Source organism: Diadema setosum, chromosome 4, assembly GCF_964275005.1.
Source record: "Diadema setosum chromosome 4, eeDiaSeto1, whole genome shotgun sequence".
Taxonomy (NCBI): domain Eukaryota; kingdom Metazoa; phylum Echinodermata; class Echinoidea; order Diadematoida; family Diadematidae; genus Diadema; species Diadema setosum.
In genome coordinates, this window is record NC_092688.1 from 442,106 (window position 1) to 469,242 (window position 27,137).

The following is a 27,137-nucleotide window of genomic DNA, read 5'->3' on the forward strand; positions in this document are numbered from 1 at the left end:
GGATGAGGCTTACTGCTGACTGACAACTTGGCAGGACTGACAACTTTCATGAAACGGTGCCCTGGTCTGTTTTTATACTTGATTGTCATTGGCAAAATCATTGAACACCTTTGCATGAATAACTGAGATAGCAAAAGATGAACTTAATCTGATGAGTCTTGCTGACATTAGAGACCAGCTGGTCTGAAACCTCAACATGTGTACAGCCGACTTTCATTCAAACAACATTTCTCTGCATGTACACAAATCACTTTCGATGATCCTTGAGCTTTTTGTGGATTCAGCTTTTCTCGTGTTCATTTATTAGTTTTGACTCTCAACTATAGTCCTCAGGTTTGATCTTCATGAGAGTGATGTGAGCGTTTGTTTATTTTCTTTCATTACCACAAAATTTTAACAAAAGAAGTTGATATATTTAATATTTCTTACATTCAATGTTAAAATATCCATATGAAACAAACTATGATGCTGTAGTCAATCGAGATATCAAACACTTCATGAAACATTCTACATCCGGGAATATTCTTCAATTTTAATGAGTTGATTCCATGGAAAAAAAAATACAAAAACAAAAACAACTTGCCCTCCCCCCTCCCCATAAAAAAACAAAACAAAAACAAAAACATGGGAAATGGGCCAATGTGTAATGATGTGTTCGCAGGGGAATAATAACTAAAAATGTGCCCTCTTCTGTTAGCACTTCAACATTTTCTCAATCAGCAGAAGTAAAGCACACATGAAAGATATCTTGCTGATTTTGTTTCCACAAGGTTCCTGGTGGTTAATATCACTTTGGACATGTGGTCATCAACAGTAATTCTGTTCATGATAATTTGAAGGTGAAGTAACCAAGATCGATGTCTTCTTTGCTCCTCACTTTGTAAAGTGGTTGACATCTTTTGGTGCAGTGAACCAGTGACCGTATCCTTTGCTTTCCAAGTGTGAAATAAAGAGTCTCTTAGCTTGCTGGTAGCACCCACACATATCCTGAAAACAACATTTGCAAAACAAACACAAAGAAAAGTATTTCAAAGCTCTGACCTCTGTGTAGACAAAGAGGTAATATCACCATGTTACAACAACATCTACAGCAATCAACATTCCTACTTGCTAATGATTATACGTTTGCTATATATTTTTGTTGCTCTCTTCCTGGATTTCTTTGCATCACTATTATCATAACGATCATCATCATCACCACATCACTACCATCATCATAATTTAATCATTACTGTTAATACTAGGATTATGTCATGAAACTATTAATGAAGGTAAGGGAGAACACACATGAAACTTGACTTAAAGGACAAGTTCACCTTCATAAACACAAGGATTGAGAGAATGCAGCAATATTAGTAGAACACATCAGTGAAAGTTTGAGGAAAACTGGACAATCGATACAAAAGTTATGAATTTTTAAAATTTTTGTGCTAGAACCGCTGGATGAGGAGACTACTAAGGCTTGTGATGTGATATGAGTACAACAGTATAAAGAAAATGTAAAGAAAATTCAACATATTTTCACTTTTTTCGCATAATAAAAGAGCACTTGACTTGCCTCTTTCTAAAGGCAATGGGAATAATATTACCCATAACATATGTCAGTAACGAGTCAAGGGAACGTGTATCTTTTTCAAAAAATGAAATCTTGTGAAATTCTCTTTATATTTTCCTTATATTGTTGTACGCATGTGACATCATACACTGCAGTAGTTTTCTCATCCAGTGGTGACTGCACAAAAACTTCAAAAATTCATAACTTTTGAATGGATTGTCCGATTTTCCTCAAACTTTCAATGATGTGTTCTACTAATATTGCTGCATTCTCTCAATCATTACGTTAATGAAGGTAAACTTGCCCTTTAAGATTACTTTGTATAAATACTGTAAAAGTGGAAATTTTCGCGGTGTTGAAATTTTCGCGCATTTCGCGCAACCATAAACTAGCGCGAAAATAAAAACACGCGAATATTTTTGCTTGCCATACGTTCCTGTACGTGATGTCTTGATTCCGCGGAATTAAAAACACGCGAAACTCTTCTGACCCGGCCTAGCGCGAAAAATTAGTCCCGCGAAAATATCCACTTTTACAGTACTAGTCTTGGAGTAAATTATCACATTGTACTACTACTTTGTAGTACGTCTTTATAAATATGATTTTCTACCACACTGACCACAAAAACAAATGGATGATTGCCTAGTAACAAAAAAAAAAAAGTAAAAGCTCTGATACACATAGCAGATAAATGCAGCCCAGAAACTAGCCAATTATAGGAGCATGGTACTTAAGTGCAGATAAGATACATCCCTTTTAATCTGTTGTGATATAAATCTAAAAGGGGAAAATGCTGATGTGCTCATCTGTGTACATTACATGATTCAAACAGTTAAACAGGCACTATCAAACAAACCTACTGTGACTGCTACAGAAAGAGGTTAGTCAAGTCTGCTCAGCTAATTTGGTTTAGTCCTGGATAGAGGCACAGCACTTCTCTTCAACTCACTTACCTTTGCTTCTTGGTAGGTGGTGGCAAAGAGAAGGTCATCTCTCTTGGCAAGTGATGCTGTGGACCTGAATCGAGAGAAGAACGCTGCCTTGCACAGACGACTAGCTGCTTGACTGCCACTCTTGAACGGAGAGCTGTACGACATGTAAAACAAGGAAAAGTAGAAATTACGCGGTGCGTAATATATGTCCCCGCCGGAAGTAGCATTTAGTAGCAAAATGTACAATATAGGTAAAAAGATCAAGGTCAAAGGTCAAAGAAGTCAAAGGTCAAAATTCTGTGTGGAAGTTTTGAAGCCCTCACCTAGTGCCATCACATAAAGCAAACGGAATCAAAATCGGGTTAGAAATGGCGAAGGAGTAGTATTTGGTAGCAAAATGTACAATACAGGTCAAAAATCAAGGTCAGAGGTCAAAGAAGTCAAAGGTCAAAATTCTGTGTAGAAGTTTTGAAGCCCTCACCTAGTGCCATCACTTAAAGCAAACGGGATTGAAATCGGGTTACAAATGGCGAAGGAGTAGCATTTTGTAGCAAAATGTACAATATAGGTCAAAATTCAAGGTCAAAGGTCAAAATTCTGTGTAGAAGTTTTGAAGCCCTCACCTAGTGCCATCACATAAAGCAAACGGAATCAAAATCGGGTTAGAAATGGCGAAGGAGTAGCATTTTGAAGCAAAATGTACAATATAGGTCAAAGGTCACAACTGAAATTCTGTGTAGAAGTTTCAAAGCTCCCATGTAGTGCTATCATATAAAGCAAACAGAATCAAAATTGGCACATAAATGACAGAGAAGTAGCAAATTGAACATTTTGATCACACACGGACGCACAGACGGACGCACAGACGGACAGACAGACGGACACACAGACACACACACGTAGGCCTACGGAGCCCGTTTCATAGTCCCCTGCTCGAACTCGTTCGGCGGGGACAAAACAAAAACAAAACAAAGAACCCCGTCCCTGACCTGCTGCAGCTAAGCATACACACTCAATATCTTACACCGTACCGCTCCGCACGCATGTCGAATACATACACATGTATCCATGTATACACACAGCACATCGATCCATACTTTATCCATACACACAGCACATCCATACTTTATCCATGTCAAGCCAGAACTCCTTGGTCAACCAATCGCTGCTTTCATATTTTAGTGACAGGCCAAGTGGGCGGAGCTTGTTTGTGCGTGCCCGGCTGGCTGTATACTGTAAAAGTGGAAATTTTCGCGGTGTTGAAATTTTCGCGCATTTCGCGCAACCAGAAACTAGCGCGAAAATAAAAACACGCGAATATTTTTGCTTGCCATACGTTCCTGTGCGTGATGTCTTGATTCCGCGGAATTAAAAACAAGCGAAACTCTTCTGACACGGCCTAGCGCGAAAAATTAGTCGCGCGAAAATATCCACTTTTACAGTAGTTTTGTTCAATGGAGGTGGGATGGGCCTGGGAGAGTGTTTGTCTCAGGGTAGGTTGACAGAGAGGGCTACCGTACCATACCTATGTTGCACCATAGACATAGCACATGCACTAATTGCCACATTAGCGCATACATTCTCAGAACTACGTTTAACTACTAGTATTGATACAAATTCCATGTTCAATTTAGAACAAAATAAGAACATTATCTTCAAGCACAGACAAATTTGAATGTAAACACACACACGCACGCACACACAAACACACACACACACACATGCATGCAAATGTGCTATAATAATGTACATAACTGTGAGTCGAAAAAAAATTGACTCTCGCGAGAGTCGAAGTTCACTTAAGTCGACGCATTTTTGTCAGTCCCGAGAGCTTCGACTCATGCGAGGTTTACTGTATCATTCATCTCAAATTTTGCAGGAAATGGTATGATGCCCACCCATTATCACTTCTAATAAAGTGGACAGAAAGTAAGTTTCCACTAGTTGTGGCTTAAAATCATAGTACCTTAACAGTAATTTCTAACATACAGTCATAACTTTAGTTATCTGCCATGTCAGGCAGCCAGTTGGATACATGATATGGCTGGATAAGTGAGATATACATCAGCAAAACACTTTCTAGCTTTCACGTTGTGCTGGAGGTATTGACATGGCATTCAACAATTTACTACTAGTGTATATTACATAATATATAATATTTGAATGTTTACGATGCAAAGAAGAGGAGTATGAGTAAAAATATCCCTCTATGTGTCTTTGTTTTGGGGCTGACAAACAAAGATAAAAACCTTGGAGGTGGCACTCTCTCTCTCTCTCTCTCTCTATCCCATCTCCCTGATCAAACCACCAGATAAGCAGCATCCTCTTCCTTCTAGCAATAACACTGTGGTATTAGTATTCAAATCATATTTTCTTATTGTCTGGTATAGCTACAGCAAAATATCGCAGTTGGTTTAAAGATTATATTCATGTTCGGACTTTCTTACTGTCTGGTATTTGCTGCGAGAGAATGGTTGCTTTGTTATGATCTAGTTAAGTTTTGCACTAAAAATAGATGAAATGCATAGAAAACTGTATGCTAACCCATGTCCTGACAAAATACAGATTTTGGTAAGTGATGGCTAGATAACTGAGGTCAGACTGTGTCAGCTTGTAAAGACTCTATTGAGTTTCTATTAAATATTATACAAATAGTGAATGGTCACAAGTGAAATGGTACAAGATTTCGCACTAGGTGAAATATAGACGCGCTCTATTCAACGAGGCGAAGCCGAGTTGAATAGTGCGCCTCATCTTTCACCGAGTGCGAAATCTCGTTCCATTGCACGAGTAAAGACCATACACTATTTGTTTTATACAACATCCAAGTAGATCTTTGTTATTTGGTTGGAGGATTGTTGGGTAGGTCTAAGTAGGCCTAGAAGTTTATATATGTATGAAAAATATAGCCATACTTACATGTGGATCCACTGCGATTCTCTTTCTGACAGCTAGCACTCGTACATTAGCACTACGTAGGCCTACATACGCGCATCCGCATGCATGTACCGCACACGTACACTGCGCCGCGCTAGCTGCATGCGATCCTCAATATGCAACACACAGTACATGCAGTACCGTACACTTCTCGAACCGTGGAATAGAGCGAAAAAATCGAACCAAGTTGCACGCAAAAATAGAGTACTTATTGAATGGAGTACTTATTGAATATCACGTCACCAACAATCCTCCAATCAAATTACAAGGATCTACTTGGACGTTGTATAATATGAAGAAATAAGAAGCTGCACTTCACTGTTACGCATTTTCACAAGATCAATGCAAAAATCCTACAACATATCACCGTAATAGTAATGTTGTGTATTGATTTTCAGTCACCCTTGTGATTCACACTGCCTGGTGAAACTGAGGCCAAACTCACGTTTGGTGAGTCCTTCCCTTCTCACAGTCAATGACCTCATACATGCGATCATCGTTAGAGAAGTTAACACTGATCCCTGGCTGGAGGCCATCTTGAATGCTGGCCGGCCGAGTGACTTGCCACACCAGTGGGTGATGGAGAGCAAAGCCTGATGGCAGAGAACCGGTCAAGCTGTCGTCCACTCTGCAACACATGGCTCTTGTCAGGTGACCATGGTCATACATACTTCCTGCAAAATGAATATATGCATTTACACCATTTCATGATGATAGGATTCAATGAAAGACAGATTATACCAAGCTGTGGTAATGCATTCAATTCAAAGATTATGTTTCAAGTAAGTGTTTGTGTTTCCACACTGATTGCTGCAGCTCCTGAAATTCTGAGTTGTGAATGATTACCCATCTATCATGTGGTTTCTTAAAATACACAAATATATAGAGAATAACAAACTATTCATTTAATACAGTCATCAACTATTCTCTTAAGTCATTCAGTGCTTGAATGCTTAGTGCATATAAAGGAAAAACATTTTGACTGCCTCCATTCTTGAATGCCAACACCTATATATTCATTCAGTTATTTCTGAAAATTACCAGTAACTCTAGATTAAATGTTTGTGAAATATTATAATTGTACTAATTTTTATACTGGTTTAATGTTCTGTCCAGTAAATGTTTGCATCCATACATAATGTGTATGTTATGTGTATTAATCATCAAACTACTAATCCTCTTTAGAAAAAAGAAACCTGAAGCAATCAAGGATATTGAAAACAGTCAAATCATATTTCATGTTGGCAACTGGTTTCCTTCAAAACACATTGGTATTAATGAGCATGAGTATTAACACATCAATTTCCATAGAGAGGAATGGATGATGAACCTTGTATCTTACCTAACGTGATTGATTCCAGGTACACTGGGGCAATGAAATGGCTAAGTAAGGCTCCCTGAAGGCCGAGGATATTCCACCTCAACAACTTATCACTTGATGACATGAAATGTATTGCACCCTGCACAGAAAGATGTACAACATTTGATGTGAAAAAAAAAAAAATAAAAAAAAAAATCTTCACTACAATTTGATATGTAATGCAAGAATAATGGCACATGTTTCACCACTGGACAGCACAAAGATAAAAGGAACTCATGAAAAAATGGTGGGGCAGTTTGTGGCAATCTTTGGAGATTAAACTACTGTGACCAAATAATACGATCTATGGACATTGTCAACTACATTGTGGTTATACCCCAGAATGACACTCTTGACAAAATCAGCATGGCCTTTGACCCATCACCATTATTATGTTCATGCAACAAATTACTAATTCATTTCTATGCTACCCTGTTCACAAACTTGCAACATTACTTGATATTTCAAGCTACATAGTAATGACTGGAGATGTTTCTTATTTTAAAGAAATTATTTTCTTTCCATTTCTACCTTTCCTGCTGCATCATACTACAACTGAAAATGCTGTTTTGTTATTGCCAGGTTTGGGGAGTGGACACACCTGGCAAAGCAGGAAAGATGCATTTTTGATGGTACTCCAAAGTGAAGAATACAGTCAATGCTGGAATATGGCTGATAATTTCAGTCTCTTCATAGCTCTTGTTTATATGAAATGTCAAATGCTTTACTTTGTCTTTTTACCCGGTGCAAATTAGATTTATCTCTTACCAGAAGCTTCAAATCCATTAGTCACAAACACAATGTCAATGGTATCCTTTAATCAGCAAAAAAGAAAACCTTGTATTATATTCTGCACTTGTTTGCACACATGTAACACTCCTTACTTTAACTTCATAGAACACTTCAGAACTCTTTATTGCCATAAGATTCAAGCCATTGATGAATGTTAATCTAATCATACAGCATACCTCATTCCTCATCTAATCATAAAGCATACCTCATTCCTCATATATCATGCCAAATGAATAATCATCACTTTGATTGCTTAAACACTCTTGTTGTCCTACACTGGAGTTAGGCCAGAGAATATTCAAAATGATTTTAATACAGCATCATGCAAACTGCTGTTGCAGATTATGGTAAACAATTTCCAAAATTTCCTAGAGCTTCTGTACACAGTACTCACTACTCTTGTCTGACCATCAAGTCCAACATGAGAATCTGAAAAAACATCAGAAATAACAAAACATAATGTGATAAAAACAGATGCCAGCAAACAATAATACATTGTAGTGGTATTGATAAAGAAACTGGTTTTAATAACCCTGAACAGAGGAAATATGTACACATTAAACCATATCCCAACTAAAAGTTGTGAGATAGAGTAATAAAAGGATACCATTCTGAAAGTAACTATGACAACATTGGCAGAAAGCCCTATTTGAGAGTGCAATACACCCAATCTATGCAAGAAATTCAAAAGCAAATACCCATTACTTTTCAATGGAATGTTGTCTCACTTATTAATGGCATCAACAATTCTTGATGAATACTATATTACAGATATACATTATTTAACATTGAGCCCATATAAAGGCTATGAATGACTCTGGTACATAAAGTTTTAAACAGATGAAAATACACATGGTTTCATGCTAAGATGGCATACAAATTTATTTAAGAATGAACTACTAAAACAAAACCAAAAAATATAAAAAAATACACACTGCAATTTACATCTCAGAAAAGGAAGATGCCAGGGCTCTGTTTTAAGAAGAGTTAAAATTGATTATTTATAGTTGATTTCAACTGTAAGTCTATGGCAGCCTGTGTGGTAAAGAAATTTAAAATCGATTTTATCTTTTGATAAAACGGGCCCAGATCTACAAAATGATCTGCCTGGATTCATTTGAAGCAGACTGTGAGAAATGTAAAAGAGTGTTACTAATACCACAGGATACAACAGACTAATTGTAATGGACTGCCATGTAATATACTCACTCAGTGAACACAGACTGCCATGTCCACAATCCACCTTGAATGTTGGATAGTGAGCTCCACCCTGCATCAAATACATATCATCCTCAGACAAAGGGGTGTCATCTTTGGGTCTATAGAAATAATAATAATAATAATAATACATACAATATCTATAGCGCCGTTCTCCACTTTGATTAAATGCTCAAGGCGCTTTACAATAGGTACATCAAATCAAAAGAAAAGAGAAAAAAATGCAGAAACCCAATGCTACAATTTTTGTTACCACTAATACAGCACTACACATACTAATACCAGGCACAACAAACCCATTTGCCTGCTTACCTGCTTACCCGAGAAATATGGCAACATTAAATGCAACTACTCCCAGTCACAAGTGACTTCTAATGCTACTTGTAGGTGGGTTTGTCTGCCATTACAATAAATAATTCAAGTTCAGAAGAATTGTATTAATAAAAAGACAGATATATCCATATAGGAACTTGTCAAATTCACACAAATTTTCCACTTGTTAGCCTCGACTTATTATGCTCACCATTGTTAGCAGAGTTAGATGCCTTATCATATAGAAAGAAACATCAAAATGAAAATAAATGGTGAAATCAGGTTGTAATCTAGCCAAAATCTTGGTTATGTCTACGACAGGAACAAGAAAAGGGGTGTGTCCACAGTGACCAGAGTGTAAGAGACAAAGAGCTTGACTCACTGGTTGAGGAACCTGGCAGCATCTCCTACTGGAGCTTGGTTCAAAAATAGGTGGAATGTCACACCGTCTCGAAGAGCCAACAGAGGGCTCCTTTGATGACCGACAAAAATGGTCTTGGTGAAATCTCCCTCATAGAAGTACTTCAGCTGCTGGTACAGAAATCTTTGTCATAGGTGGATAATGAGATGTGGAAGAATGAAATCTAGATGAAACAGTATTTCTCATTTTTTTCTTCGACTGACATTGTACAGTGTGCTTATAAAATTCATTTCTAATAAATATTCATGACAGACATAATATATAATGATTAATATTGCTGGAGTACATTGTACTTTGAGCATGAAAAGAAACAAATATTATACAAACACACACAAGTATATGGAATGTATAACAAGAAAAACAGAAGTTTACATATGTCTGGAACACAAACTCTCATAAGAATAAATGTATTGGCCTTGGAAATCTTTCATCATCTCTTTCAATGACAAACATAAGTATGCCAATAGTCTTCATCTCAGACCCCTTGTCTCATACAATGGAGGCTTGTTGTTTTGGATAAGACGCTGTGAGATAATAAGTAGCTCTGAAGAAAGTGAGTGGAGGGCATACCACAATACTTGCCTACCTCTGGAAGCCTCTCCGAGCAACAGTCACACCATGACAGTCCAGCAAGGTCCGGCCATCCTGGCTGACCGTTGTCCCCGATGCCACTCCATTTCCAGTTCCTAAGGCGACCAGTTTACCCTTGCCCTGGGCACCTACCATACCATGGTTACACCAAAGCTCTTGCAGTTTTATCCCGTCATTCACTTGTCTTAATCTTTATACCAAAGTTTTTGTTGTTGTAAAGGATTTACAAATCCACATAATCTATCACTATGTATGATATAAAGGGTTGACAGGGCAATTACTTCCCTGAAAAAAAAAGAGTATTAATTGAAATGTTATGGTATAAAATCTGCAGTTGTATGTACTGTGTTTATTGCATCATTTACCACATCAATAATGATTGAATCTGTGTACAGTCAAATCAGCAACATTACTGCGCACTTGTTGACATCCGTTATTGACATTAAACCTTACGTCCATCATGATATATGTCTTGCATCAACAGTATGCAACCTTACATCACAAAAACATGCCATATTGCCAGGTAAAGGTTAGACTCTAAGCGAATTCTCAGTGTTTAACAATATGATGTAAAAGTCATCAAAAATTTGATGTACTGAAAACAGATGTTTGAAGTAGTATTTAAGCTGGATGCTAGACTTTGTACAACTCACCTAACTTCATGACAAAAGCTGCATATGAGGAAGACATGGGAGTAGTTGCAGAGCCTGGGAATGGGGCACCAACACGTGGAATGTTCCTTGCTATGGAAGCTATAATATCAGCTTCTGTGGCAGACACTTTCACTCCACCTGTACTGTTCTGCTGCTGCGGCTGATGTGCTGATTGTTGGCTCACTTGCTGAGGTTGCTGCTGTTGAATGTGTTGTTGGTGTTGTGAAACTTGTTGAGGTTGTTGTGCTGGTACCACAGGTCTGACTTGATGTTGCTGGTTAACAGTTGGAATGGATGGCTGACCTGTTAGCGTACCTGCAGTAGGAGGGTTGTGCATATGGGGCTGTGCTCCCTGGCTGGACCTGGTCCATGCTTTTCCAGCCATAGGAGAACTCTGAGGGACTCTCAAGGATCCAACTGTGTTTACTGCTGGACCAGATTTGGTGCTAGGAGGGGGGTTGGCCTGACTTGCAGGGGTCGTTTTCCCGGGCATTGCATCCTTTGCTTCACCAGCAGCTGTTTACAGGCAAAGTTTCCAATAATGGGAAAGAGCAAAAAAAAAAAATTAATTATGATGATACTAAAAATAACAACATAAAAAATAAGTACAGCTGTACCTTTAAGTTGACCAAATAGAAAACAAAACTAGATACAGGAGTCTGAAAACTTTCTTGTCCACATCTTACTACCATAGTACCTGCAGATGAATAAGCCCAACTATCATGAAGCTACACAAAAAGACTGACATTGTCAAAATAGCGAAATAGGTTGTGAATACTCTGAAAGTGAACCGCTATTCACAATGGGATGTAAATGAGCATTATATCATCCTTTGAATGTCAGAAACTTACAGTTAAAAATAAGCTATAGTCATTATTATGGTGAATTTTGTCAGCTAATCTATCACATAAGAAAAGAAAGGTGAAGGTCAATGGTCTTTGCTTCTTCCTCAACACTTTGAATCTATAATGCCAGGACTTGAGTAATGATTCGCAAAAGTAAAATGTGTTTGAAAGTTTTGTCTACACGATGCATTGAATGCCAGTCACTAATTCACAAGTCTCATACCACAAATGTTTCTTGTTTTAGGGTACTATACTGTTTTGTGTTTTCTATGCCTGTCATGCTGTACATACAGCATACTGAAAGTGTGGAAATAAATGAAATGAAATGTTAGCCAAGTCTTTCCCCTCAGAACAAATAGTTGATGTTGACCCAGAATGATACAATGATGCTTAGTCATACCCATTTGATTTGTGGTTTGAGCTTGTTTTCTCAGCTGATATTCCATATAAGACTCTTGCTTAGGGGCATTCCAGGCATTCTCTGAAGGCACTTTGGTAGGATCATAGCTCAGCTGGAAGTGACCTTGTCCACTTGGCCTAGTGGATGGAGGGCCAAAAGTCCTCATGGTGCTGCTCAGTATGTTCTCATCAAACTAGAAATGGTAAAAAGTCAATTTCATGCACAGTTAAGACACTGAAAAGAGCCATCTATTCAACGATACAAAGAGTATCACTCATTGCAATCAACAAAATAGCCAGTAATTCCATTAGAGCATCTCTCGTACACTCCTATATATTTGAATCTCACCTTAAAAATGGGTTAGTGCAGTCCTGGCTACAGTGACCCGTTTTATTAATCAGCCATTGCTGTGCAAATTCTTTGTAAAGAAAGCAACCATCTGCTTGTGTTGTGGATCATTACGCAAACTACACCGTAGAACAGGATTTTAAATCTCACAGCATAGACAATGCACTGAATGTCAGTACTATCTCCACTGTACCTAGGTACATGCTACACATAGCACAAGCTTATCATATGATATTTCTTGCAACCTGTAAGATACAGTACATGACAATGTGAGGTAAGCAGTGTCAATTTGTGAGTCACGAACAAGCTTCATGCTAGTCCCTTCATGGTGTGTGATCAATAGCTAATAGTTCAGCCTGAGATGTCAAAACAACGTATTTACTTCCATCATCATTTCCAGTAAATTGAGTTTCAAGTTTAGCAAACCTACAGCTCTTTTTCTGTTTCTGTTAAACACTTCCTATCTTACCCTAAAAGGACCAACAATATCAGTAATACAGTGCATGCAAATAAATTTCACTACACCCTTTATTTTTAGAATAATTTGCATTTAATCAAAACATACATTGTTTTGCCATCTCAACATATCCACGCTATTGTTACGGCCAAACAACGTAAGTCTCTATCACTGGCACGCATATAATGTCCAACATCATCAATATGCGCGCGCTTCTGCAGCTGCACGTGGCACAAGGCCTATTACTGCATAAACATGTAGATGGAAAACCAACCTATTGCATGTAGATATGTTGTTTTGCCAAGTTCATACCCGACGTGTGTTGATCAGGGGCAAGCGTATCAACGCTTACGTTGTTTTGCCAACAAAATTTGAACAATTCCCACTGGGACAGGGTATCACATCTCAGTGACGGAATGGGTTCTGGTTTCAAGATTTGGTCAAGAGTTAGATTATACAAAAATATTAAGCTAAAATATGTGACTAAGTCAATTTTCATGAATTTGTGCCATTCATTGTTTTTGCCATCTCACATCCGAGTTACCTGGATGGCGTTTGGTTGCTGAGCTCCTCTTGCATCCCGTTTGTCAGCCTCTTCATCCTCCATCCCTAGAAACGTTCTCATGGCGATCCTTGATGCAGCAGCTTTGGCATCTTTCTTGGTTCTCCCTTTCCCTACATAACGGATGGCCATGGTATCACACAACATGATTGTATTCAGTGTGATTGTCACCATAAAACTATATGAATGTAAGTATCATCTTGAATATGACATTGCTTTGTCAATGGAATACCATATGAATGATTGAACCAAAACAGATAATACCTGTTGCACTAATCTTACCTTGAAATAAAACCTGTACTATTATATAATATGTACAATACAAAAAGATATATATAATATATAAAAATCACTGATTGCATGATGCCAGTGTAGAGGCTATAAATGCAAAGAAAAGCACTGTTAGGATATCTTGATATCACATCAAAATCAAACAAATACTATTAGTTACCCCCTGCTTGTTCACGAAATACGGGCAAATATCTACGGTCTGGTGCCATATTCCATGAGGCCAAAAGCCGGATGGAATATGGCACCAGACCGTAGATATTTCCCGTATTCCGTAAGAACAAGCAGGGGGTAACGATTTTATCATTTTAAGTGTAAGTGCTAACCTTCTCGCTGATTTCCTCTTGTGAATGATGTTGAAATCGCTGGCTGTCAGCCATGTTGATTTACGTCTTGCGAGCTGATCACTGTATGCGCGCATACGTACACGTATCTAGGGGCTATCCAGGATTTGCATACAGGGGAGCTGCCTTTACAAAATTAAAGGGGGGTGCAAGAGTTCCCCTCATGTTTTACTTTTATTTCTTTTGTTTTAACAACAAATAAAGAGTGAGGGCGCATTGCACCCCCTCTGGATCCACCACTGAGTATGGTCACTCACCCTGAGGAAACCTCTGTCCATCCACTATGGCCACCATGGCATAGTTACATGTGATGATTCCCCCTGTGCCCTCTGGTGCTACTTCCTCAAATGTCAGAGTAAGACGCTGAAGCTGGCAGAACTCATTGAAGGCCATGACTGGGTTCTTTTTGCCCGACATAAACTCTTTGACAAGTTCTCTGGGTATATCCTTAGGCTTAGCCTTGGCAATGATGGGGTTAACACCGCCATCTGGGGATGCAGTCGGTTCAGCAGCCCTAGCCTGGAAAAGAAGCATCCAAATATCATATATCAATCAACTACAAATCACTCATACACAGAGTTCATACATTAACATCTGTATATTAAGTGGTTCCTAATTTCACATTCAAATTTCACACGCGTTAGAAGCACAGCATTTCACGACTATTTTACAGTGTTTGCAAGTTCCTGTAGACCCAAAAAATTAACTTTCAAATTACTAGTACCAGTAGTAACTGTCAGTACCCTAAATTCATGTCGTCCACTCTCTTCAACAAAGATTTGCCGTACATTATTGAAACTATTAAGACAGCATCAGTTTGATCTTTACACCTTCCTTTACTCTGGCAGATCAATCCTACTAATGTGTAAGCTACATGTATTTGATAGACAATGGTTATATCATTATAGATTAAATCTAAATGCCAAAATGAAGCAGTAAACAATGAAGTATGTGTGGCAGAAAAGAGATTTGGGATGAATAAATGGTTAGAATTGTTCTAATTTAATTGATAGATATACAGCGTAGGACCAAAAGCTATTTGGGTTTGATAGGGAGATATTGCTTAAGAGTATGTATCATGTATACCACCAAACAATCTTATGCTAGGTTGAGAGACAACTTTGTGAGGAAACTTTCAAACAACTGACTGAGTGAGTCACAGATTTCTGAGGATGAAGAAAATGAGATGGATTGACACTCAGGTAGAGGTCATTTGACTCAGTAGGTAGTGGGTCTACCTCCCACTCCATACAACCCAGGTTTGATTCCAAAGTCTAGCTGAGCAATGTTTTGTGTAATCATACTCTCTACTCTAGAGACAGTCAAAACAATGCCCCTCAGATAGGATATCAAATGGAGACCTGTCCCATGTATGAGAGAATCACAACTCATGTACCAAGTACATTTTGAAGGCTATCCTACTTCAATCGTTCATCGCAAAGAGCAGAGTGCATAACCCAGATATTAAGTAGTCCATCTCGTATCCAACAGGACCCCACGGAAGACCAGTTAGTGCAGTACAATATGGGCTACAAATGTATCCAGCCATCTTTCATTCTATTTCAATTCATTTTATTGTGTCTGCATGGTCCAAGTAATCGACTATGATCTTCTTATGAAAAATTAAACAAAGGGGTGTGTGTGTACATACATTTTAAAACCAAAATAGGCAATTACATAGACTGTTCACAAAATGCCATGATGCACTGAGAGATGGTCTAGACTTACCTGACCAATGACCTGGATCTTTTTAAACTGGTTTCCACTCATTGTTGAATCTCAAGGAACTGTGGAGAAAGCAGGTGCACTTTTTAAACATGACATAAAATTATGTAACATCCTATTATGAAACTCCAGTACAACTGCCCCTTTAGAAACCAACCCAAATTATCCTGAGTAATACACTCTATCACATTTAGTAGTAAAGGATTCACAACCCCATCAATCGGTTCTAAACTCATCAAATGATGTGTAAACATTTTCAAACACTGCAACTGACTGACAGATGCCCTTTATTACCTTAAATATTTAATGATTTTCCAGTGTTTGAGATAAGTCATGATAATGGGCATACCCTGGACGTGTATGGGACACAGACCCACGACCTTGTGATTGCTAGAGAGGCTGTAGCAGTCATATATTCATATCCACTACACAACCAAGCTTACGACCAATAACAAGTGGTGGTTCAGGGGGGTGTTTCACAAAGCCGTTCTTAAAGTTAAGAAGGACTTAAGTGCGACTGGTGATCAGTTCTTCCATGCTATATTTATTAGAATCTCAATAATTCAGCACAAGAACTGATCACCAGTCGCACTTAAGTCCTTCTTAACTTTAAGAACGGCTTTGTGAAACACCCCCCTGATCCCTTTATAGCAGAGCTGCTAGTACTGGCCAGTACTGTGACCTAATTCCTTTGCTGTCCATTTGAAAACCACAAATAGCATCCGGCAGCGAATATATCACAGTGAAGCATTATGCTCACAGGTAACACTGACAATGAATTCCAGTCAAGATTCTTTGAACCAATTAGGTGTGCATACAACTTGTACTCAACATACATTGTATATAGGCCCTAGGCTAGAGATCAATCAGTGCAGCATTGTACGTAAAGCTTGATAATCCATGAGAGCAAAGACAAGCGATTTCATGCAGTGTTCGATGTGTCAAAATCACAGGGAGAGGAGGGCTTTTGCCTTTTAGTGGCATTACCAGTAATCACTTGTCAAACAGTGTTCAATACAGTAAGAGCAGCTCGTCAGCTGCTCAGTGCGCATGGTGGTTCATGGGATATCACCTTGGCACATGCCGACATGGGGAATGAGGTTACAGTATCAATAATATAGGGCCGTCAAGTGCATGATTGCCAATTTACCACCAAACCAGACACCACAAACAGTCAAATGTGATGGTTGTTTTATGAAAGCAAAGACCGTAAAATTCAAATAAAGGGCCCTGGTCTTACATACTCAAGTCAGATGTGCATACTTTACTGCAGCCCGACCAGACGCCGAGCAAAGCACGGTCTGTCATGACACTTGTGATGAGTACAGTGACAGGGCTGTGTAAAGTGTGTATACTCTATGGTGTCCAACACATCAACCGTGTCCATGGAAACCGACCACACACACACATTACGGCATTGCGCATACAGAACGAAAATGTATGCATGGGCTAAGCGCAATGGTGTTCAATTTTTCACTGGGCTACGCTACTGAGTGAAATGGGTCAAAAACAAGTAGAAAATACCTAAATTTAGCAAAATCGAATTAGACCTACTTCTCTAGTGTAAGTCTACCTTTGCTGACTCGTTAAATGTAGAGTATTGATGACTTGATGTGACTCTGTCAAGAGGAACCTGGGAGAGCTACACTGAATTGACGGCCAGCGCATGCGCACACATCACATGCGCACAAATTTCAAATCCATTGACTGGATAAGATGTCTGTGTGCGCATGCGCTGGCCATCAATTCAGTGTAGCTCTCCCAGGTTCCTCTCGACCGAGTCACATAAAGTCATCAATTCGAACAGAAAGGGACTAGATCTAGAGTGTTCTAGATCTAGACTTCTATTGGCAGACCCAAACGCTGCACGAACCCTGGCCCTGCTGTCAATACTTCAACTTCACTGGTAAGTCTTCAAATTGAAGAAATTTTTCGATTATAAGTTGATATTTGTCTGCGATACTACCCTGTCATCTGGTCATGATCCTGAATGCTAGTACAGTAGGCCTACTACTACGTTACTAGTGGTCCGCAGCCCCATTACGCTATGCGTATAGGGGCTGCTGGTCGCAGTTAGCCTGGACCTGGAGTCTCGTGCATGTCTACGTCTGTCATGTGGAAGAGTCCACCAAGTTTGCGAGTAGGGTCTAATTAATTAGACCACTTTACTCTCAGGTCAGGTCAGGAGGTTCTGCACAGTCAGTAGACTATCTACAGGAAGAAGAAGATCTTACAATACACTACTCACTTGCACTAGTTCGCATGGTTAGTGGTGCACCAGCAACCTATCTCTTCCATCCATCACGTATTCAGGGTGCGCGCATATACGTACGTCGCCATATTGATTATGACGTAATCGAACTTGACAACATGAACAATTCGTCGCTGATGAGCTCTGCATTTTTAATTACCCCTGTATTGAATGGCCACTGGAAAAATAAAAACAGAATGAGGGTGGAAAGTATAGGTCTCCTCACTTCATGCATATTCATATGTTCAAAACACTACATTCGTAGTTGCAAGATCTTAATAAAATTTCCATATAAGTGTACATTTTCGTAACCCTAATTTTATGCATGAAATATGACTTTGTGCAAATTATTTATAGCCTATCAATAACATGTCAATAATAATTTTTTGACAATTTTTTGTATCTATTCCTTTTAAATTTGAATGAAAGAGGTCATGTCTACCTGTTTCATGCAGTCGGCTTCCATCCTACAGTTTTATGCTCATTGACCCATCCTCCCGATTTAGGGGTATAATAAGGTTTCGTGAACCCTGTAGGCTACTGAAATATGACCTGTTGCGTTGCCAGCGTCAGATTTTTATTATATTGAGGTGATATATTTATGATCTCGTGTCAAGTTATTGTTTCTGTTATAACGATCAAGTAGACTGCCCTTGGTATTGCATTTTTTCTCTTTAGCGGAAAAAATATTACATTCTTTCCTGACAAAATAGCCGCAGAATTTTATTTCTATCGGTGTGGCACTCGCACTTCCCCCTTGTGCGTAGGCGCAGCGATTTGGTCCCACGTCGTCCATTGTTCGATGCGTGAACGTGCATTTTGGGAGTTGGCGCATGCCTGTGGCCGCTGCATTATGTCGTGCTATTTTGCTGGTTTATAGGCTAGTTTGCATGCAGAATGCATGTTTTACTGCATGGTTCATTGGTCAATAAGTTTTTTATTATTAAAAATAGACCAGAAAGGACTATGTTCCTATGTGTAGCCAGCTAGAGTGCTAACAATCGCTACATTAGTCAGACAGCAGTCTGCCGTTGTTATAGGTCTAGACTTAATTTAAATCAGATCATCAGTAATAAAATAGTCGGCCTACATATCAAACCTATGGTTTTAATTCGTGCATTTACACATTGGCTTTGCAATATCTTGTAATGAGTGTAGCCTGTATATAAACTAGTAATAGTATTTATTTTAATAATAATATATCTACTAGACCCTAACAACACTGATAGATCTACGTGTAGGTTGCTACGGGCAATTTGCAACACATGTCTAATAATATACTTGCCATACATGGTGCATATCAGGTGCCAAAAATAAAATTTAAAAAAAAAAGTACCTGGTACATAATTTCTATATCAAATATACATGATACGTTGCGTGATATATGTGTCTAAAGTGACAGTGCATGCGGCGGTTGTTTACTTTGTATCTTTGTTGATGAATTTGACAAAATGCACAATAATAATGTGACGTGACCTGAAAAAGCACTGGTATTAGCTAAAACTGCTATAGTGATGTATTGACTTTCCATCCAGTGCATGCTCATCAAAGATACTTATTTAAACAGTGTTGCACAGAGAGATGTAATTTCCCGGTTCTTTGTTGAAAGTACAGATTTTCGCGCTGCAAAACCATGCAGTTAATGCAATGAAAGTTGGTCAAGTTTTTTGTTTCTTTTTATTCAGCGACCAAAGTAATGAAAGGTGATGGTGTTCACTATATTATATAGCGGTAGGAAAATAGTGGGGTACCCAGTGTTGAACAAAAGTTGCTTCTAGCAAGCTACTACCACACAAACAATCACAGTCAATGGGTTCAAATAGGTTCAATGTAGCATAGTCAACTGTTCATAAGTTGTTGAGATACTACTACCACACACAAACAATCACGGAATCAATTGGTTCAAATGACATATTCATGATATTTGTAGCATAGCCAACTGTAAAAAGTTGTTGAGATACTACTACCACACAAACAATCACAGAATCAATGGGTTCAAATGACATATTCATGATATTTGTAGCATAGTCAACTGTTCATTCGTTGTTGAGATACTTCTGCCACACAATCACAGAATCAATGGGATCAAATGACATGACATCTGTAGCATACTCAACTGTTCATAGTTGTTGAGTTATGTACGTACAATATAATGTGCAGCAACAAACAAATAATTTGAATTAGGTATACTCGTATGCCAGATGAAATTATATTGCACTGTATCTATTGATAAACAAATTAACCAAATGACAGCTACCAGTATTTTCTGTTTTCCTGTAAATTTTCTGCAGTCTCAATTTGATAGTGATGGTAGTGGTACCTACATATCACTTGTATTGTGATGACAATAATAACAGCATGGCAATAATGAAGTTATGATTTCAAAGTAGATTTCACTTGCATACAGAGTTGTGCAGTCTTGTATAGTGTCATGTGCAATCCAGTCTTTTTTAATTTAAGGAAGTTTGATTGATTGTAAGCTTGTGACGGCAGTAGCACAATATAGGAAGTAGTGTAACAAATATTGACACACTCCTTTGATCCATCCTCCCTCTGCCTGCCTGCGCCCAGCCCGGCCCGGCCGCGCCCAGCCCCGCTCCGCTACCCCGCGGGCCCGCATGATATCTGCACAACCCGTGTCGGGCGTGTGAAGCAGAGCCCGCGCGGTGACCATCTATTTGATTTGCCGTAAGCGTGAATCGATAGCCCTGAGCAGGAACACAAGGTCAAATGCAAGGGGCATAAATGATTAACAAAAAAACTGTAGGATGAACAGAAACCACAGATAATTGTCAGAAATGTCCTAAATGATGTCAAAAAGACGATCACATTTCACAAAAAATTGCAACTTAAGATATGAAAAAGTCAAGAAAATGTGTTGAAATCTGATGCTAATTACGATCCTGTCTGTGTGTCCCATGGGACCGACTCATGCATGATAGCGACACATGGTTAAAATATCGAGCATTGTGAAGTGAATGTTCACCTAGGAACGTTCTGATTTTTGTGAGAGATCGTGTATGTGTTGCTCCTCTGGACTTTAGTTTTAATATGTTTGATAACCACTCTGAACTTTTTTAATGACGTCAGATATTGAGTCATCATCTTCCGTTAGTGAGTAGTTTCGAACGGAGACCGAATCAAAGTATTTTTAATGTAAATGCTGAAGTGAGCCCTCTCTCGACGGATTGCACAATGGCCGCGCTCTACGTACGGCGATGAAGCGCCTATGACGACCCCACATACGTGCCATCATGATTGCCCCATCATCATCATCATCATCACGGATACACACAGGTCACAGCAACAGAATGATAATCACTTCATGTTAACAGAGCTACCAAGTCTCATGCATTCTGCATGAGACTCAAGCAATGATTTAGGGGCCATCTCATGATCTCACGCATTCATGGCACCCATTTTTCTCACGCATCGGGCGAAGTCTGCAACTTGGGCCTAAAATGAGCATAGCTCAAAAGATTAAAGGACAAGTTCACCTTCATAAACATAAGGATTGAGAGAATGTAGCAATACTAGTAGAACACATCATTGAAAGTTTGAGGAAAATCAGACAATCCGTTCAAAAGTTATGAATTTTTGAAGTTTTTGTGCAGTACCCGCTGGATGAGAAGACTACTGCAGTGTATGAATAACTTAGATGTCACATGCGTACAACAATATAAGGAAAATATAAAGAGAATTTCACAAAATTCCATCTTTTGAAAAAAGTACACATTCCCCTGACTCGTTACCGATAAATGTTATGGGTAATATTATTCCCCCTGCCTTTAGAAAGAGGCAAGTCAATTGCTCTTTTATTATGCGAAAAAGTGAAAATATGTTGAATTTTCTTTTATATTTTCTTTATGCACTTGTCAATTGAAGTCCCGGCCCATGGGTACCCGGGGATGGCCGGGACTTGCAACCAAGTTGGACGGGGATTTCAGCATTTTTTTCGCCCGGGTGGGTCGGGAATAGACCGGGCTTTGTAGGGGGAAATTCACTTAATTTGCCCCGGTGGGCCGGGGATGTACCGGGGTGTTGTCGGGGGAAATTCAGTTATTTTGCCCCGGTGGGTCGGGAATGGACCGGGGTTTGTCGGGCGAGATTCACTTATTTTGCCCCGGTGGGTGGGGAATAAACCGGGGTTTGTCGGGGGAAATTCGCTCCAACCAAATGGCAGGCATTTGGGGCGGGAATTTTGGCCGGGATTGAGCCAGATTTTGCTTGAGAGTTGATTATGACTTGTACCATTTCCAGTACGGTAATGTGACCATAAATTATTTCGCTTGACTAGCAATTCCCCGCTATTGAGGACTCCGTAACGTTGCCCAAAAGTTGCGTAAACGCATGAATCACGTAAAGAGCCTAGCGCGAAACATGCGCGATTTGCGCATTTCATGAATTTTTCTGACGTGGAACCTTCGATCGTGTTGTCCGCGGATGTGCGCCGGATCGGCGCTTTACGCGATTCCACGCGGGCGGGCTCGGTCACACTGCCCAAAAGTTGCATAATCGCATAAATCACGTACCGGTAACTAAGAAATTTGGTTTTGTGTGCTTGTCCGTCGAGAATTTTACCATTTTCGCTGATTTACGCAATGAAAAATCACCGATGAATTGCGCAAGAATTACGGAAAGATCACGCAAAAATATAGCGCCAAAATCATACGTGAGTTGTTAGTGATACATTAGTGATTCTTCGATCAGTATTTCGTGAGTATTTACCGTGTTCTGTTAGAGATACATAGGCCTAGGCCTACGCCAATTTTTTTTTCAGTGATTTTCAGTGATACGTAGGTGTTTCAAGCGCGAAACATGCGTCATTATTTATAGTTTGCTTTTTTATCAGTGGAGAGTCGTTGGTGAACGCGATAGCGGCAACATTTTTGCGAACAATCGCTGATATTCCACGCATATTTCGCGCATTGTTCGCGTAAGAACCACGCAAACTACGCAAAAATTACGTAAAACAGCGCAATACTGCGTAAAATTTTTACGCGAAGCCGAGTTTTGAGCTCCTCAAAACATGGAACAGCGTAAAGTGCCGATCCGGCGCACATCGGCTGACAACTACGAAGGTTCAAAATTGTAGACAAACTCATGAAATGCGCAAATCGCGCATCGTATCGCGTAAAATAAGGCTCGAATTTCTTACGTGATTCATGCGTTTACGTGACTTTTGGGCAGTGTGACAGGTCCTCAAAAGCCAGGTTTTTGAGCAGCTCAAAACTCGGCTTCGCGTAAAAGTTTACACACTTCTAGGCAGTATTGCGCTGTTTTAGTTTTTACGTAATTTTTGCGTAGTTTGCGTTGTTCTTACGCGAACAACGCGCGAAATATGTGTGGAATATCAGTGATCGTTTGCGAAAATGTTGCCGCTATCACGTTTATGTGCGATTCATACGCAGTTAATCGTGATAAAGCGCAGATTATGCGTGATTTTCCGTGGACCTCTGTCGTCAGGCGTCGCGCACAATCACGAATTCGCCCTATTTGGGGCCTTTGCGTGCCTATGCGCTGATTAGTGATTTTTGAGTGATATTTCCGTAGTTCTTGCGCAATTCATCGGTGATTTTCATCGCGTAAATCAGCGAAAACTCTCACCGGACAAGCACGCGCAAAACCAAATTTCTTGCGTGATTCACGCAAACTTACGCGACTTTTGGGCAGTGTGACCGGGCCTTGAGGGTCGGGACTTGGCCGGGGATTTCTGCACAAATATTGCCCGGACTGTCGGGGAATTGGCCGGGGATTTCAACTTCAATTTTGCCCGGCCTGCCGGGGACTTAGCGGGGGATTTCCGTGAAAATTTTGCCCGACCTGTCGGAGACTTGGCCGGGACTTGGCCGGGTAGTGTAACATGCAAAATTGCAAGTGGGATGCAAGTCCCGGCCATCCCCGGGTACCCATGGGCCGGGACTACAATTGACAAGTGCATTATACTGTTGTACGCATATGACTCACAAGCTGTAGTAGTCTCCTCATCCAGCGGTTCCAACACAAAAATTTAAAAAATTCATAACTTTTGCATCGATTGTCCAATTTTCCTCAAACTTTCACTGATGTGTACTACTAATATTGTTGCATTTTCTCAATCCTTATGTTTATGAAGGTGAACTTGTCCTTTAAAGTGATCATGGTGATAGTAGCAATTGAAGGTATATTTCCCTTTTGTCTTTCAAAATAAGTAAAAAATAATCACTTAAGTATGCACCTGATCGCACCATTAACTTTAACTAGTATAGTAAGGGTACTAGGTCTCGCGCAGGGACGTAATGATCGCGCATAGCGTAACTGCGTATAGCAAGCATTAATACGCGTAAGACTAAGCGCAAAATTTGCCGATACGCCCATGGAATAAACATACCTGACAACCGCTAAAAATGAGAAGGAAGCAGGTAAGAAATTTAGATTTCAAACAAATTTTTCACTAAATTTCGAATTTTTTTGGAACAAATTTTTCACTAAATGTCTAATTTTTTACGTTATAATTTACCTACCTTAGCTTAAAATCTTTTTTAAGGATGTTGTAGCAAAGACGTGTCGTCTCGCTTGTCTCGTTCGTATGATCGTAGCCGATAGAATTCGTATTTTGTTCGATCGATCGTTTATAATATTCTACGAAAGCCGAAGCACGTTCAGCCGCAGAGAGGGGCAGACACTTTCACGCATGAAACTACATAGGGCAGCTGCGCGATCTTTACATACCCCGAGAAGGTGAACGCATAAAAAAAAGTCCGACATACAAACGGCGACAGCGCACTACTCCGTCATCGTATCGTCAGGAGATTCTGGGAGGTGATTTTTCTGCATTTTCGTGATATTCATTGAGAAATTCAGGTACGATTATGGAATAACTTCTATTATAAGAGCATTTCAAATTTTCGTGCGCGATATCTAGACCCCTCAACCATACTAGTGTTAAGAGCTAAAAGTTGAAAAAGCTCCCTACGGTGGGAGGCCACAGGGGGAAAAACCTCTCCCACACCCTCGCTCGGGCGCACATTCGCATGCCGAGATGCCGGGTCATGAAAATCTCACTCAATTTTTTTTTTTTTAAACTTGGCATCCCTGTGTTAATCATGACGCTAAGCTGAGGTCGGGTGCAGATGCGATCCACTTACCCCTAACAACTCAATCTCATCTCACTCTGAGTCTCAGATACAAAACAGAGTAACTAAGAATGGAAAAAGCTCCCTACCGTGGGAGGACACAGCACGGGGGTAAAAACCCCTCCCACACCCTCGCTCGAGCGCACATTCGCATGCCGAGATGCCGAGTCATGAAAATCTCACTCATAAATTTTTTTTGAACTTGGCATCCCTGCGATATAACTACACGCAGCCGCTGTCGCACAGTGTCTGGTCAGGCTGCGCAGCACAGTGTCTGGTCAGGCTACCCTGCGATACAACCCCAATTGTATAAAATTTAAATAAGGAAAGGAGGGGATCCGTGAAGCCAGACGCAGTCTCCACGGAACATTTCCCCGACGACCAGAGAGAATTTTTTTTTAGACCGATCTTTCGGTCAATCAAATTCAATATAAAATTTATGCCAAGATTCAAAGAACACATAGACTCTAACAAGATAGTCTAGTCTACATAAACATGGCTTGGTCTTGTCTAAAACTAAGTTCTATCTAATTTGAATCGGTCTGTAACAAGTGGGTAGGCCTATCAAGAACAGGTGACACATTGACATGCGATCGCGACTGCTCGAGCCTTTATTAATTGAAAGATGTTACTCCTTGACAATATGCACCACTACTCACCAAGACGTTAGATGGGATCTTCTGTTGTATCGTGGTATGGAAAGAGTTGCGACATTTGCACACACAATCGGACCTCCTTGTGCAATCTCGGGCACAGTACGTGAAAGTGAACTTGTACAGTCGCGCGAACGCCCGTACGGTACCGTGGCCCGTCGTGTGAAGGCGCTAGGCTGTGAAAGTTCGGACCCACGTTGATAACGCATAAAGTACGACGCAACGTGCTTCCATATTAGTGAAGGTATCGATAAACCAAAGATACTAGTAAGCGTCTTTGCGAAACTTACTGTTTCGCCAAACTTAACTAGTCTGAATTCTGAACTGTTTTTCGTCGTAAGATAAAGTAGGCCTAAGCACTCCCTCGGGGTATGAAAGTACAATACTACAAACATACAATATATGAATACAAAAATGTACAGTAATAAAAAAAAAAAAAAAACCAGATATGAACAAACATGTTTACAATATAACATCAAGGGTGTTACCACCGTTCCCAACCCCATTTTTTATTTATTTTTACCTCGGAAATTGCAGTATATTACCATGGAGGTAGATACCTCCATGATATTACAGCTACCGGTTTTGCTTCATATGAATGACGCAATTAAAAACCGGTATTGCTCAGCCCCCCCCCCCCCCCTCTACAGAGGTGGGGGGGGGGGGGCTGAGCAATTGAACAGTGAGCCCTGAAAGTTGTACCAGGAGGATGCAACAAAATCGCTTGTGCCGAAAGGGTGGGTTGGGTGGTGGCGCGTCGCGTTAATGGGAACACCACCCTTCGTCCAAAGCCCCCCCGGTTTTGCCGAAAGGGTGCGTTGGGAGCGTTGGGTCGCGTCGCGTTGACTGGAACCCCACCCTTCGTCCAAAGCTCCCCCGGTTTTGCCGAAAGGGTGCGTTGGTACTTTTTCTCATGTAATATTAAAAGACGAGTTTTGAATTTATATTTAACCTTCAAACAACCATTTCAAAGAGGCTATCGTCCGGATCGGTTTACACTCTATTACCACTTGGTCTACAGCCAGCTGGTCTAATAGACTGTTTAATATCAGTTGGTCTAATAACCAGTTGCTCTAGTCATCATTTCGTCCAATTACTGTTTGGTCTAATTGTTATTTGGTTTAATTACTATTTGGTCTACAGTCAATTCGTCTAATAATACCCATTTGGTCTATTTTTGGTCTAACACCAATTTGTATCATCAAATACCGATTTGTTATGATTGCGGTCAGTATTCTCTCACTTTTCCAAATCCTCAGTTCCTCACTTTTGTCAAAGAAACTAAAAGGGAATTGTTCAGGGATCATCCTCAAAATGCGGACACCAAATACTTTCGCTTTTGCCTGATGGCAGGGATCATCTTCAGTGGTATAAAAGT

At 39.9% G+C, this 27,137-nt stretch overlaps 1 protein-coding gene across 1 annotated transcript; it reads right to left on the minus strand.

Moving 5' to 3' along the window:
* Positions 1 to 592: 592 nt before the first annotated feature.
* On the minus strand, positions 593 to 25,867 carry LOC140227503 (uncharacterized). The gene is made up of 14 exons (XM_072307902.1): positions 25,766 to 25,867; positions 15,744 to 15,802; positions 14,273 to 14,534; positions 13,366 to 13,496; positions 12,017 to 12,209; positions 10,772 to 11,287; positions 10,114 to 10,246; positions 9,489 to 9,650; positions 8,786 to 8,895; positions 7,971 to 8,005; positions 6,767 to 6,884; positions 5,870 to 6,098; positions 2,509 to 2,641; positions 593 to 987 (listed from the first exon to the last, which is right to left on the minus strand). The coding sequence occupies exons 2-14, from the start codon at positions 15,783 to 15,785 to the stop codon at positions 874 to 876; spliced, it is 2,178 nt and encodes a 725-aa protein (XP_072164003.1). The 5' UTR covers positions 15,786 to 15,802; positions 25,766 to 25,867; the 3' UTR covers positions 593 to 873.
* Positions 25,868 to 27,137: the final 1,270 nt, after the last annotated feature.

Excerpts from the sequence above, each read along its gene's own strand:
- LOC140227503 (XM_072307902.1), bottom strand. The coding sequence starts at position 15,785 with ATGAGTGGAAACCAGTTTAAAAAGATCCAGGTCATTGGTCAG. Across the intron at positions 11,288-12,016 it reads TCAAACCACAAATCAAATGG|CTGCTGGTGAAGCAAAGGAT; the intron begins GTATGACTAAGC and ends GCCTGTAAACAG. Across the intron at positions 6,099-6,766 it reads CCTGGAATCAATCACGTTAG|GAAGTATGTATGACCATGGT; the intron begins GTAAGATACAAG and ends TTCATTTTGCAG.